Raw genomic sequence first — 14,989 nt, 5'->3', positions numbered from 1 at the left:
GCATGACAAAGTTTTAATTGATTTAATATTTTACAATTAACAATTGTATAATCAACAACATATAAAACCAAAAATTAAAATATAACAAGATGATTAGTTTCATTTCATATGAATGTAATTGCTAGAAAAATGACAAATACATATTAACCTTGAAGCATGTTCAAATAACTATAATTATTCTGAGTTAGCAGAATAATTGAAAATTTAAAGTTACATAAAGTGAATGTAATGATTCTTATTTATAATAGTTGAAAGTATTGGATTATGAATGTTTATATTTTGAATACTAATCCCATGTTATTAGCTAATATTATGAGAAGTTGTTAGAATATTTAACTAATCGATATATATATATATATATTAACAACTTAAAGATAAAAAAGGAAGCAAAGATTTCGGATTTTATGGAAGCATGGTAAATGATTTTTAAGCGGATTAACTATTTTTTTAAAAAAGATAATGTGAAAATGGAATATCCCTGAAATTTAATGAGGAGCGTGATTAAGTTAAAATATTAATAAAAAATAAAAATAATATATATTTCTACTAAGTTACATTATAATTAAGATGTGAATCTTAATGAATTTTAATAATAAATGTTTTAACTGTAGTTGTTTTTAAAAAAATTGTTTATAACTTTATTATTTTGAATATAAACCATAATAAACACTTTAATTGTTTATTTACCAACAGGTAAAACCAACATAACCCTTGTTCGTTGTATTTGTATAACTATAAAATTAATAAGTTAATATAATATTGAAATTATGTAAATAACTGATGAAAACGATATTCTATGTTTCAATATCGTAAATGATTTTTAAAAAACAAAAATAGAGGAATGACATTGGACCAGATTTTTTGGTTTCATCTTTTGAAAACTTTTAGTTAACTAATTTGTCTTATAAGGCATATTCAAGTAAATATATTTATTATATAAAAAAATATATAAATAAGCCATAAAATATATATATTTATGAACCATTTTGGTATGAGTTATGGAATAAAATATTAAATTTTTTTTGATCTTATTGGTATAACCATTTATACTACACAAAAATATCATATAAATAAATGACAAATAGTTCATATAGCAAATCGTTATACATATGGATTATAATTATAATGTTCAAGATATATATAATATGTATTCTCTATGTTTGCAATATCTATACAAATGTTGGGAGAAAATTAAAAAAATACACATTTTCCTAGGTTCAAATGCATATGAGAAAATTTAAAGTCTAAATTTGAGACCAACCTTATATAAAAAAATTATGCATTGCTACTTGAATCCCAGTTTAAAAATAATTTGTAGTTTACCATACAAATCCAAATTTTATGACAATGATGTACCTTTATTTTCTTTAATTTGCAATTATGTGTGACTTTAAAATTTTATTCTAACACGTCTAACTTCAATTTTGATATATCCTTATTTTCTTATTTCACAACTAATGTTAATGAATGAATTGGTTAGAATTTACATGTAATACAAATATTGAATTCATATGTTGAAATGGTTAAAAAGATAAGGACCATATATTAAATGAGTTGAAAAAAATGAGGATTGCTAAGATATTGACAAGTGGCATGAATGAGTAGTCTTTTATTATAATAGATAGATTATTTTAACAATTGATATATTACATTCCTTTATTTTTTTTATTATTTTATAGTCTTCTTTAAAATATTCTAAAAATATCTAAAGTTTTATTTTTTATTTCAAAAAATGCTTTTAATACTAAACAAAAACTTAATTATATAATAACTTTAGAATACTTTCTTTAAAAATTTTAATATAATTTTAACAGTATTTATATAGCTAGCTTCTTCATTATGTCTATATAGACACGATACAAAACGCATGGTGTATATATATATATATTATATATATTATTTTTCTTCCTCACACACACAAAAAGTCAAACCATTTGAATTTTTTTCATTAGATTTGTGCGAATATTATTAATGGCATTTGAGAACAAAACCAAACTTGTTGATCAAGTCATATATTATTTAATCTTTTGTTATATACTAAAAATTAATAAAACTTTTGTTTTATGCAAGCTATCTCCACGGTTATTTTTGAAAAAAACTTTGTAAAAAATTAAAAGTAAACTAAAAAACGATTTAAAGAAGAAAAAACGTTTTTGGTTGCTTAAAATAATTTAAAAAATGTTTTATAATATATATTAAAAAACTTTATTTAAAAAAGGTAAAGATAAAACGTTTTTTAAAATATATGATGATAAAATATAACAAAATGGCAAAAGTAGAAAAGCAAGTTTAAATTGTATTATTTTTTAAACGATAAAAACGTGAAACTTAGAGGAGGGGATACGTTTAGTTAGGGCTGTAAATGAACCGAACGAACACGAACAAGGTGTAACATCCGGCTCCTCGCACCACCAATATTGTCCGCTCTGCCCACGAAGAGCTCACAGATTTGTTTTTGGTTTACAAAAACGCGTTGGTGATGTTAAGAGGCAGGACATTACTTATGAACCAAGGATCTCTCTTGTCCACGGCCGATGTGGGATAGCCTAAGAGTGGGACGATGTTGTGTTTGCCAAGGGTGTTACAAACAACCCCCCTTTGGACTCATCGTCCTCGATGAGGCATGTCCCATCATCCCGAACGGCACAACCTGGCTCTGATACCAACTGTAACATCCGGCCCCTCGCACCACCAATATTGTCCGCTCTGCCCACGAAGAGCTCACGGATTTGTTTTTAGTTGCCCAAAACGCGTTGGTGATTGAAAAGGCATGACATTACTTATGAACCAGTGATCTCTCTTGTCCACGGCCGATGTGGGATAGCCTAAGAGTGGGACGATGTTGTGTTTGCCAAGGGTGTTACACAAGGTCTCGCTCGTGTTCGTTCGTTAAAAAAATAATGTGTTCACGAACGGTTCACGAACACTTACCGAACGAGATTTTATGTTCATGTTCGTTAATTAAGCAAATGAATGTGTTCACGAACGGTTCACAAACACAAGCGGACACAAATAAAATCAACAGAGCCTAGAGATTGAGACCGACGTTTTCATCAATGTGAATAATGAAAGCATGTAAAGGAATCGAACAAACACAAACAAGGGCATATTCGTACGTGTTCGTTCATTTAACTTTAAACGAATATGAACTCTTAATCGAGCAAATATTTATGTTCCTTTTCGTTTATTTAAAAATAAGAACATTTGTGTTCGTTTATATTCATTTGTTTATAATCTAATCTAAGAGAACATAACTGAACAAAGATAAACGAACATAAATGAATATAGATGAACAAATGTAAGTGAACACAACAAAAATAAACGAACATAAATGAAAACACTTCAATGAACACAAATTAAAAAATATAAAACATTTAATTAGATGAGTCATCCAGATAATAATTAATTATTTTATTTTAATACATATACGAACACAAATAAACAAACATAAATAAACGAACATAAACGAATGTTCATGAACATAAATGAATGAACGGAACATGTGTTCATGTTCGTTCATATAATTAAACGAACACAAATTTTTTATTCGTGTTCGTTCGTTTAATAAATAAACGAACATAAACGAACTTCTAGCCGAACGGTTCAAGAACAGTTCACCGAACGTTCGGTTCATTTACAGGCCTACGTTTAGTAAAATTAAAGAGGGGGGGGGGGGGGGTTACGCATAGCAAATAATAATAACTTCACACAATTTTTGGCTATCTAACTACTATATTAAAGCAAAAAATGTTTTTTACATGACAATTAAATATGTTATCCACATGGGATGCCAACTAATCAATTTTCATTTATATATAATTAACTAATTTTTAATTACCATTCCTTCAGTTTAATAAATTTTTATGTTAAATGATATAACAGTTAATGCATTTATTAGTATTTAATATTAATTACCTCAATAAATCAATTATGAATTTCTAACATTTTCTAATTATCTAAATTAAGTTATTACCTAAGAAATAATGATTGGTTTCAACAGGTAGATCAATTTGATGAATTTTTTTGACAGAGATATTACAGATCTACGGGTCAAAAGTGTCTGGTACAAGTTGACTACATTTATGTATATAAATTTGGAGCTTAGTTGAAAAGAAATTATAGAAGTTTGATATATTTTAGGTTCAAGGATACGGTTTGTTATAGTTTATAATATTTCGCAAATAATTTGGCCTTATACTATTTTTTATGTCTATCTTAAAGTTTCTTTTTGACTTCTTTTATATAGTTTTGATTAACCTGTAATGAACAAAACCAATCCGCTCATAGTCGGTGAATGACATAACCAATGGAGGTGTGACTAAGGTCGTTTCTCTAAATGTGAGTAAGCAAGCTTGAACAATATAACTATATTATTAAAACAAGATGATTTTTCTACATGACGTCATTCCTAGAGCTTTCACATAGGATGTCACGTAAATGTCATGTGAACAGTTTCTTATTTTATCAAGCAAATCAGTTATGTTATATTTGTAAATCCCAACAAATTAGTTACAGAATATTGTAGATGAATGAATATATATATATACAATTTCGTTAAATATCCTATTAGTATGTTATAAATTAACTTTTGAATATATTTAAATATAATAATCTTAACATTTCTTCTAATAACACATGTCACTGTCCAATCTTGTATTTAAATAGGTTTTTAGAGATTTATGAATTGTATAATTTTATTTATTATTATTATTATTATTTATATATTATTAATCCGTAAGGTGTGTTATAATATATATTATTGAAGTTAACTTTTTTTATTGTATTTTTATAATAATCAATCAAACGAGCTCTATTTTAGTTTTTGGCAATAAAACTCTAGATCCTTCACACAAAAAAGCCTTGAGAAAAAGAAATTTAATAGAGAAAATAATTGATTATTTGATACTATTTAAGTTAGTCAAAACCAACTTTGATTTTGATTGATCTTGATCTGGTTAATTGTAAATCGTTTGTATGTTTCTATGAAATATAATCTTTTAATTATTAAATACTATTAAAGCAAGTTATATATATAATTATATATTAAGAAAATAAAGAACACCTAATAAGTAGATGAAATGGTCCATATAATTCAAGGGTTTATAAAAAATAATATGCATACCATAAGTCCATAACTTTAAATATTTGGTCCATTTGATCTTATTCGGTTTTTTAACTTGTTTAAATTTTATCTGTTTCTAAATAAATCAATTAACACATTCATTTCGGTCCCAAAAAAACACAGAAATTCATTTATACTTTTGTAACCATGTCAAACCACCCCTTTAACTTTTACAAATTAACAAAACAACCCTAAACATTTCTTCTACAAACAGGACAAGAACCATTCATAACCAGCCACTCATCAATGCATATTAAATGAAACATATGTCTACAATCAGGCAGTTCTCTTCCTTCTTCCCTGTTCTTGAAGTCTTGTAAGCATATAGCACAGTTGCTATCATGGCTTCCAAATCTTTTAATCATTTTGCAAGAATTCCCGAACACGAATCTTGGTAATTTGTTTATTGATTCTTCACACAATCCTTTCGACCCGTTGTTCTCACACCCGTCAAAAAGATCCGCAAAATCGGTTTCAGTTCCACTAATCTGCATAATCATAACCCAAAATCAGTTTTAATAATTTAACCTTGAAATGTGTTGATTACATCAAAGACTGTATATAATTGTAGATTGCAGGATTATGGAATTTTGGCAGAAGTTTCGTTGACCGAATTCGTAAATAAAGTATGTTTTTTTTCCTGTTTTAAATCTAAGTTTCCTTCGGCTTTGACTGCGAAGAGTATTGGATTATATTACTCCTTCCGTCCCGCTAAAAGCGTCTGTATGTTTTTTATATTTGTCTCACTCCAAATGTTCACTTTCAAAATTTATTAGCTAATTTCTAAGTTTGTCCTTAAACACACACAACTACAGAGTAATATTATTATATTAATAAACAGTATTACTGGTGATGGACCTAATTTCCAAGGGCATTATAGTCATTTGGTAGTAAACAAAAAAAGTAATCATTCAATTTACCTTAAACTTTGTGTTTTTCAAACCATGACACTTTGAATGGAACGAAGGAAGTATTATTTATTCGTATGAGCCAAGGCCGGCCATGGCATATGGCAGGGTAGTCGACGGCCATATGCCCGACTACCCGCTAGGCCTGGAATTTTTTATTTAAAATTATATGTATTTTGATGAAAAACTATATCTATACTTAATGTTTTAACACAATTACAAAACAAATAAGTTGGTCTAGTGGCAAATGAGTATGACTCCCAACCAAAAGGTTGTGGGTTCTAGCCTCATTTGAAACTTGTTTTAGCCTATATTTATACATTAGTTTTTTAAACAACCTAAATTATAAACAAGAAAGTCAATTTAAAATTAAATTGTTTAAACCTAACAAAATACTCTTATTTACTTTAGGCCTAAAATATTTTTCACCTTCGGCTTAATTTTTTTTTTCCAATTTTCAGAGCCGCCCCTAGTATGAGCCCACATACCGTTAAAGATATTTATGTTTTTTATGATATCTATAGATTGTAAGTCAATCTTCAATAATCAATAAATTCAATATTTTACCATCTTACAGAAGCTACTTACTTGCCACTGGTAGGCTTTGAGCAAAGCAGGAGACACCCAATCCGCAAACACTTGACCATTGAACAGACTATACAGGAACGAAACTTTCGAAAACGGCTCGCCATTGATAATCATATCCATGAGCTGTAACGCGGTGATGGCGCCAGTGATCGCACCCACACACGCTCCACGGACGATCCCAGTTTCCATAGTGGGTCCTTTAATCGTACCCGCTACCATTCCCACACTCGCTCCTCCTGAAACCCATAAATTCAACAACTTATATATAAAAAAAACGCGCAAACAATTAATGTTGTGTCTATAAATTGAAATTTTTGTAAACGTACCAAGAGCGACGATGCAGGTTGTGACAGCCATGAAGACTCTGTTGGCACCATTGCAGAAAACCTTAAGTTTAGAATTAGCCATTTATGTGATAATGTAATGTAATGTACGTAATGAATTGGTGTTGAAGAACTCAGAGTCAGAGGTACGCATTTATATAAGAGGAAACAGAGGAGATCGAGTGCATTAATGGATGGACTGAGAAAGCTACGTAGGTCTCCACATGCCATACATGCACGACGTATACATCCGCAGATATGCATTTAATTACCTAACAATTTAATTCTTACTTTATTTAATAACATTTTGTTCAAAAGAGTACGCCGTATACAAAACCAAATTAAATACAAGACATGATATTTTATATGGTTATAAATTATAATATAAAGGTTGTTGATATTAGAAGTATCCGGGGATGAGATTCGTTTTAAAAATTTTTCACGGTTTGGGACTTTGGGGCATGTATGATGTTATATGATCTTAAAGAATATAATAAACAGCTTGTTAAATGTGTTAGAAATGTAATTGAGTATTTGATATTGAAGTTAGTATTTCAGATGACTTTAATATTGGGTTTCGGGTAATGAACCCAACCCCCTTCTATAATTTTGAAGCGCATAAGTTCATAAACAGGTATATTCGAGAACCCGATTGATGAGTATTCAACAAAAGGTATTCGATCGATGGAGATATAGTTTAATAACTGGGGAGAAGACTGAGATTATTGAAGCTTGTTTTATATATACTCGGACTATTACCAGCGGGGAGAATGTGGTACGTGTAACAACCAAATCCGTGGATCACCTAATGTTCTTGGTGGATTTCGTTACAAACAATTGCTAGAAATTTATGTCTATGCAATTAGTAAAGTTGTAATTTTTATAATGTTAAAATTAAGTTATCAACACCAATATTATCTATGGTAATATAAATGCAGTGGCGGATCCAGGAATTTTTTTCAGGTGGTGCACTACTTTTTGTTGTTTCAATTTCATATAGTCGGGTATAAAAAATTCCGGGTCGGTTTGAGGTTCGGGTCGGTTCGATAGTTCGGGCAAAGTTCATAACAAATAAAAATACGATAAAATAGCAAATTAAAAACTAAGAAGCTATGCCTAGACCCAAGGCTCACAAGTCACAACGCCTTGAATGCGTATTGCCCCTAAAAACGATATGCTTATGCTACGTGCCTTGTTAATCTAAGGACATTTTAAGCGCGCCTTGCGCCTTTGACAACTACGCTTAAAAGAACAGAGAGAATACATTAAAACAGTAGGAAGCCGGAATCCAAAGCATAACAACCTTCTCAAAATCCAAAAGCAACTAACACCATTTAAATCAAAACACCCAATTCAACAAACAATCAACATTATTATTATTGTTCCACTTTTAATAATAATAATTCAACATTTAACAAACACCCTCTAATCCACTCTGCAGAACCTTCTGCAGCTTATCTTTCTAACAACCTAACAAATTGAAACCAACAATAACAGTTAAGAACAATTAACAATGAAGAAAAAGAACAATTAACATCTAACAATGAATGCAACTTTTCCTTCAAAGTGGGAGGATTCGAACAATCGAGCTTCGAGGAAGAGTGGAAGGTTATGCAGCGGCGGGAGGAGTGTAGAAGGACGGCCGGAAAAGCGGCGGCGGTACCGCTGTGGTCGGAGAACGGACGGGGACGACTGGTAGTCTTGAAGAGGGATCAGGGGAGAGGCGCTGCAGTGTGTTTTGTGGTGTTTGTGTATTATTATTATAAAACCCTAATTGGTATAAGAGTGAGTTAAAAAAATAAGTGTAAAAAAACGGAATCGAACATGTGACCTCTAGGTTGCAAAATCAACAACTTACCAGCTGTACAAGCGCGTCAAATAAGAATGAGGTGGTTCCTTTCCAATTTATAATGTGGTTCCTTTAATATTTTTTATACATAAATACACTATTATTTCAAAACTCGGGTGGTTCCGAGGAACCACCCATTTGTACCATAGATCCGCCCCTGTATAAATGAAAAGTTTATTGTATTAGTTATACATGGTGGGATAACAAATTCACATTTAGTGATTTATAAAAAAAATTGTAATTAGTATTCGGTGTATAATCTCCTTCAATAAATTATAGAAACAATGTGCAAACCCAGGGGCTAGGGAACTACAGAAGGAAAGTAGGGTCCAAATGATCAAATTTCTATGGGCTTGCCATGGACCTCCTATTTAATTTAATACTTTTAATTCCAGATGTTATACTACCGGTACCATCTATAATCCACGAATCTACGTCATAGCATATCACATAAAGTTGATGTACTATTATTATTTGTCTTACAACGTGTGTTTTATAATATTAGTTGTGGGTTATGTCGTTTGGTTTGGGCACCTGGGGTAGTACCGTGATGGATCTTCGTGATTAAGACTGTTTAAAACGTTTGTGGCTCGCAGCTCGCTCAAAAAATGTTTGGCTCGAAGCTAAACGAGCTGAGCTTGAGCCAGGGTTGGCTCGGCTCGCGACTTGGTCTTGGCTCAACTCGTCAGCTCATCTCGTTGGCTCATTTAGATATAACCCTAAATTCAAATATATAATAATAATAATAATAATAATAATAATAATAATAATAATGCATATATTATGCCACTCAAGCTTTAAAACATTATAAAAAGTAATAAAAGTAAAAATATAATGTATAAATTCCCTGGTTTAAAAATTTAATAAAAATTGATGTTAATTTTTTTATTTTTGTCGTTTATATACCAATACATGAAAAAATAAAAAAAATAAATGAAAAAATTAACGAGCTCGAGCTCGAGCACGGCCTGAGCTTTAAACAAGTCGAGCTTGAGCTTGATTTTTCATCTTAATAAAGTTAGTGAGCCTAGCTCGCCCAAACTCGACTCGATTACAGCCCTATTTGTTATTGAGTGGTCATCACAGTACACCGCCCCAACCTATTTTATCACGAGGGAGATAGAGGGTTTTGTGATCACTATCACGGTCGAGATGAACTGATGTGTGGGTAAAAGTACGTGCCTTAAGTGTTTTATATTGTGTGTTTTACTTGTTTATATGTATCGAACACATATACTTTGATAGGTTTTATGTTTACAGGTGTGCGGAGCTTAACGGAGCTTCTTGGAGCTTAAAGAAGCTAATTTGGAGCATTCATGATGGAGTGTAAATGTGATGATCTATGAGATGATAGAGAATTGAAATACGAAGACGTGGCCGCAAACGGGGAAGAAAACGGAGTTGAAACGAAGATTTTATGAAGAAAACAGTTTTGGCCCAGCAGGACCGTAAGACAGAGTGGTCTGACCATAAGCTACGGTCTGATCGTAAGCTACGGTGGCAAGACCGTAGCTTACGGTCTGGTCTGACAGAAAATGGGTTTTTGGTGATTTTTCTTCCATATTTAAGGCCCAAAAACCCTAAGGTCGATCCCATTCAATAATTATCAGTTGAGGGACTTTGAGGAGGCGATATTCCACCATCATAACCCATCCTAATCACAAAATTGATCCATGAAATCATTCCTCAACACAACCATCAAGAGCATGAAGATCAAGATGCAAGGCTCCATAACCATCTCCGGGTGTAGGGTTGAGTTGCATGATTAGGTTTTGATATTCTAAACTTTAACTTTGGATTTGGATTTGGTTAATCATTTGGTTGATCAAATTCTTAGTGTTTGCTTTTGTGCTTAAACGGTTTTTATATATTGATTGCTTAATCTTTTGTTAGTTATTGATTTGTGGTCATCAACAATTAGGATTAAGTTCTTTCGTCATTGACCCGTTTATCATTAACCATATTATTGATTTTGTGTTTCAATAAGTAAAATCGATTATCAATAAGATTTTCATTAAGCCGTGTCAATTGTTCGGATTCAGTTCTGACGATCAACATAGCCAATAGTTAAGTCTTTTGATTTACATATTTTTAACAAGAAACCGTCCAAAGAAGTTTATCAATTCCTTAACTTGTTGAAAAACCCGAACCCTAGAGTTTGGTTATTTTCTCATTATTGTTTACAAACTTTTCCAAGTAACCGTGTGTTTTTATTAAATCATCTTTTATAAATCGTTTGACATCGTCTGTCCACCTTAGTTAATTAATTAATAATTATGAAATTTACTTGCACTTTCCACTGATTCCCTGTGGAGACGACCTTACTTACCCATACTAGTTATAGGTATTTAAGCATCATAAATACTTGTTTTTGATTAGAGCACGACATCTCGATCAAAATGGCGCCGTTGCCGGGGAATCAACGCGCAAAGTGCTAGTTTAGCTTAGTTTTTAATTTTTGTTTTTAATTGTTTCTTCGTTGATTTTACGCTTGGTATTTGTGTGTCTTATGTGTGTAGGTAACTCAAGATGACGTGGAGTTGGGTCTATGACCCACATGAAGGATATAAGGTCGTGGAGGACGATGACTCGTACCGTACACATTCATATCATGGCCCACCTTCACCAAACTCTCAAGGCTTCTACGAGTCAGATAACCAAAGGGTCTTCAACCAATAGGGTCTCAACATGCGGTACCAAAATTATTCATCGCCTCAATCTGATTATAAGGGTTACTTTGGGTCAACAACAGGTAACCATGAAAACTCGTATCAAAGCAGTTCTCAATCTCAAAAGAGAATTAATTGTTACCAGTTTGAGGATGATTCGGAGTATGATAGTGATGGGTCCGATATGCCAAGTTTTGTAAGTTATCAAGAGGAGGAGGACTACTACTACCATGAACATCATCAACCAATATACGAGGAGGACCCTCAATATTATAATCATGGTGGTACATATCAAAGAAATTATCAGCAAGATCAAGAAGATTCCTCGGGTAACAAAGAAGTGTCTTGGAAAGACGTTATGGATCTTCTGAAAGAGATGAAGAGAGATCAAGAAGCTCACAATCAGGCTTTAAATCGGAGGTTAGAACTCCAGGAAACGTTTAATATTGCTCAAGATAAACTGGTGAGTCAACTATTAGAAGAGGTGGCTCAAATTGAACGAGAAAAAGAAAAGTTGGCTAGTGGTGCCATGGTTGATGAGGAAGTGATAGAAGAGGATCTTGATCAATCAGAGAATGAAGTTGAGAATGTGGTTGTGGAGACTAATACCACACCAATTCCTCCGGTTACTGAAGAGCCATTGAATGCAACGGTTATAGTTGCTGATGATGAAGTTGAAGGAGATGATCCAAACTTGTTGGAGCATAGAACAGAATACCTAGACTCGGATGAAGAGATATTAGTAGAAGAAGCAGAGACTAAGATAGTTTCAGATTATCCCGATAATCCTCTGTTACACATTATTCATATTAATAAAGTCGGGGATGATGATTTGAACTCGAATAAAAAGAAGGTGAAGGGGAAGAATAGTGTGAAAAATGGTAAGAAGTGGGGTCATGTGGGTTCTACAGACATGTTAACCATGAGGAGGAAGGTATGGGCACAACACCTCAAATACCGAGCATACACGGGGAATTCGGTGGGAAAATGTTCAGTTCGACCACGACCGAATCCTAGTGCTTTAATCTCAAGAAAGAGGGTGCGGGCTCGATGTGTGAATTACTGGGCATATGTGGGAAACGTTGAAGGTAAATGTGCATTCACACCGGCACGCGTTTGTTCATTAGACTTGATGAACGTGAAAGAGGAAACAGAGTTAAGGCAAACTAACTACCGAGCTTATATGGGAAATTCGATAGGTAAATGTTCCATTAGACTACCATAACCGCCAAATCAGGTAACGACCTGGCTAAATACCTTAACAAAAACTTAGCGCTGATCGGGAGGCAAGCCGGATTTTATTTTCAATTTGTATTTTATTTTATTATTTTTTTTGTAGTTTGTTTAACCGTTTTATTTCAAGCGTGCCATTGTAGCAAAAGTCAAGTGTGGGGATGCCACACATGGAAAAGTCGGAGTTTGCAATGTTTTGGTAAAGAATCATTTTGACATCAGTTGCAACTACCCAAGGTGTGTTCATACTTTGCTACGGTTGATTCAGGTACGTGTATATTTTTGTTGTATTTGAACTTTTTGGGTGTAGTTCACTATAAACCCTCACGAGACCTTACTCGTCCACCCGGGCTACCGGGAGGTTTAAAGGGCTTGTTGCATATGCTAAATGCAATCGTGATTTCTACGAAAGTGAGTTAGGTCTTTTAATATTTTTACTCGTTTAACAAATTTAATTATGAAATTTATTTAACTCGGCTTGGTAATTATAATCAACAGTTTTGCAAACAATTTAAAAGGCATATTCTAATATTTTGAGAAGCATGCTTCTACACGTGTGAGAGTTTGCAGATATTGTTGAGTGAGTTGAGGAGACATGTTCATCTGGAGCAAGCACGAGTGCACACGATTTACCTATATCAGGTGATTTCGTTTTCATAATTTTCTTTGTTTTATTAGTTGCGTTGTTAAAAGTGTAATTGTATAAATTGTTATGACCATCACATTAAACCCGGTTTTAAAATTTTTTAAAAAAATAAGCAGTAAATTTTAACCCCGTCCTCGTTAATGTTCTTTTAAAAGTTATATTTTTACACATTGAGGACAATGTCAAACTCAAGTGTGGGGATGAGGGAAAAATTGAAAATTTTGGCCTTAGAGTACCTTGATTGTGCGCAAAAGCCGGAATTGTAACTTGCTAATTTCTAGTATTAATGCCAAGTAGAGGTCTTTGGTCATTGTCAGTTTTTAAGCTTCTTGAAAGTCTTTCCCATGCAAATGTTTTTCAACAAGAAAATTAAAATGGACCGTTTAGATGGGGATAACGAGTCATGGGGACATGTACACATGTTTCATGTCGGCAGCCCAATCCCTCTGGTACGTGTGTAAGATTTGCCTTATATATAACACACATATAATATATAGTATATACACATGTCATTTGAATGCCATTATAGAGAGTAACCAGTATGTCCATGATATCTAGAACTTGGTTGTCTCATGCATTTCGAGATCTTAATACCACTACCTATATGGAGAAATAGGACTGTAGAAAACCTACTTTATATTGGCCTTACATATAAAAATAAAATAATACTCCCTACCCTACATTATCCTTAGGAGCCAAGTTTGTGCCTTTTCCCTTTCGTTTGTTTAAACCCACATTACAAGCCGTGTTAGCCTTGGCCTTTTGTTTTAAACATGTGGATGAAACTTGGTATGTTAAGAGTTGTATTTAAGTTGTTTGTCGAGCATAGTACACAATGTACGTATGCCTCAGGTCATTTGTTTGTGTATATTGATATTAGTTTTTGTTTAAAAAAAGAAAAAGAAAAAAAATGAAAAAAAGAGAAAAAAAAGAAAAGAAAAATCAAAGAAAAACTCAAAAAGAGTTCGTGTTTAAAGTCGTTATTGGTTGTAAGTAATAGTTAGTGAGTTTGTTTGTTCGTTTGTTTGTTGGCGTCAATAAATTGGGTTTCATCCACCATAAGTCACTAAATAAATCCACTTCCACGCCCTAACCTAAACCATAACAAAACCCTTAGTTCTTTTCTTTATGCAACCGGTGGGTAATGGGTGGAGATATGACTTGCTCCCAAGCTTATTACATTATGTTCATACTTGGTATTGAGGGCAGAGAGACACTATCACATTTTTTGCTGGTCCAGATATTAAACCGAGAGGAGAGATGTTATATTATGAAGGGTATGAACATGTGTGCCTTAACCGGAAACAAAGTACACTCGTTTGGGCGGTTTCATAGTTTTATAATGTATCACTAAATTATTTGGTGGGTTATCAACCTTGACAGTGTCAGTTCATGGGAATTGGGTATGACCTTACACCTCACTAGTATTGTTAGGGCAGGGAAATTTGACACTGTGGATACGTTATCCTGAGGTTATCCTTAGACAGATCCTGTCAGGATCGGTTATCCTTAGACAGATCCTGTCAGGATCAAGGACCCTCAGTAGTTGGTATTACTAACGATTGTTTCTCATGTGTAGGTTAATATTTGATAGGTATAACGGCTATAGGACGTGGTCTACCTAATATTTCGCTACAAGGCACCTGCAACA

At 32.8% G+C, this 14,989-nt stretch overlaps 2 protein-coding genes across 2 annotated transcripts; one reads left to right on the top strand and one right to left on the bottom strand.

Annotated features, from left to right (window-relative positions):
- Positions 1-5,130: 5,130 nt before the first annotated feature.
- LOC143550292 (NEP1-interacting protein-like 1) lies at positions 5,131-7,128 on the bottom strand. Its single transcript, XM_077040967.1, has 2 exons — positions 6,619-7,128; positions 5,131-5,610 (listed from the first exon to the last, which is right to left on the bottom strand). Exons 1-2 carry the CDS (start codon positions 7,024-7,026, stop codon positions 5,314-5,316), a joined length of 705 nt encoding a protein of 234 aa, XP_076897082.1. The 5' UTR covers positions 7,027-7,128; the 3' UTR covers positions 5,131-5,313.
- Positions 7,129-10,680: 3,552 nt separating this feature from the next.
- LOC143550304 (uncharacterized) lies at positions 10,681-12,684 on the top strand. The gene is made up of 2 exons (XM_077040982.1): positions 10,681-11,483; positions 11,571-12,684. The coding sequence occupies exons 1-2, from the start codon at positions 11,479-11,481 to the stop codon at positions 12,682-12,684; spliced, it is 1,119 nt and encodes a 372-aa protein (XP_076897097.1). The 5' UTR covers positions 10,681-11,478.
- Positions 12,685-14,989: the final 2,305 nt, after the last annotated feature.

This window comes from Bidens hawaiensis, unplaced genomic scaffold (genome assembly GCF_021521415.1).
Source record: "Bidens hawaiensis isolate Kalapana, Puna unplaced genomic scaffold, B.hawaiensis_p1.1 tig00015993_1, whole genome shotgun sequence".
NCBI classification, from domain to species: Eukaryota; Viridiplantae; Streptophyta; class Magnoliopsida; order Asterales; family Asteraceae; genus Bidens; species Bidens hawaiensis.
This window is presented reverse-complemented; position numbering and strand designations above follow the sequence as displayed.

Excerpts from the sequence above, each read along its gene's own strand:
- LOC143550292 (XM_077040967.1), bottom strand. The coding sequence starts at position 7,026 with ATGGCTAATTCTAAACTTAAGGTTTTCTGCAATGGTGCCAACAGAGTC. Across the intron at positions 5,611-6,618 it reads TCAAAGCCTACCAGTGGCAA|ATTAGTGGAACTGAAACCGA; the intron begins GTAAGTAGCTTC and ends ATGATTATGCAG.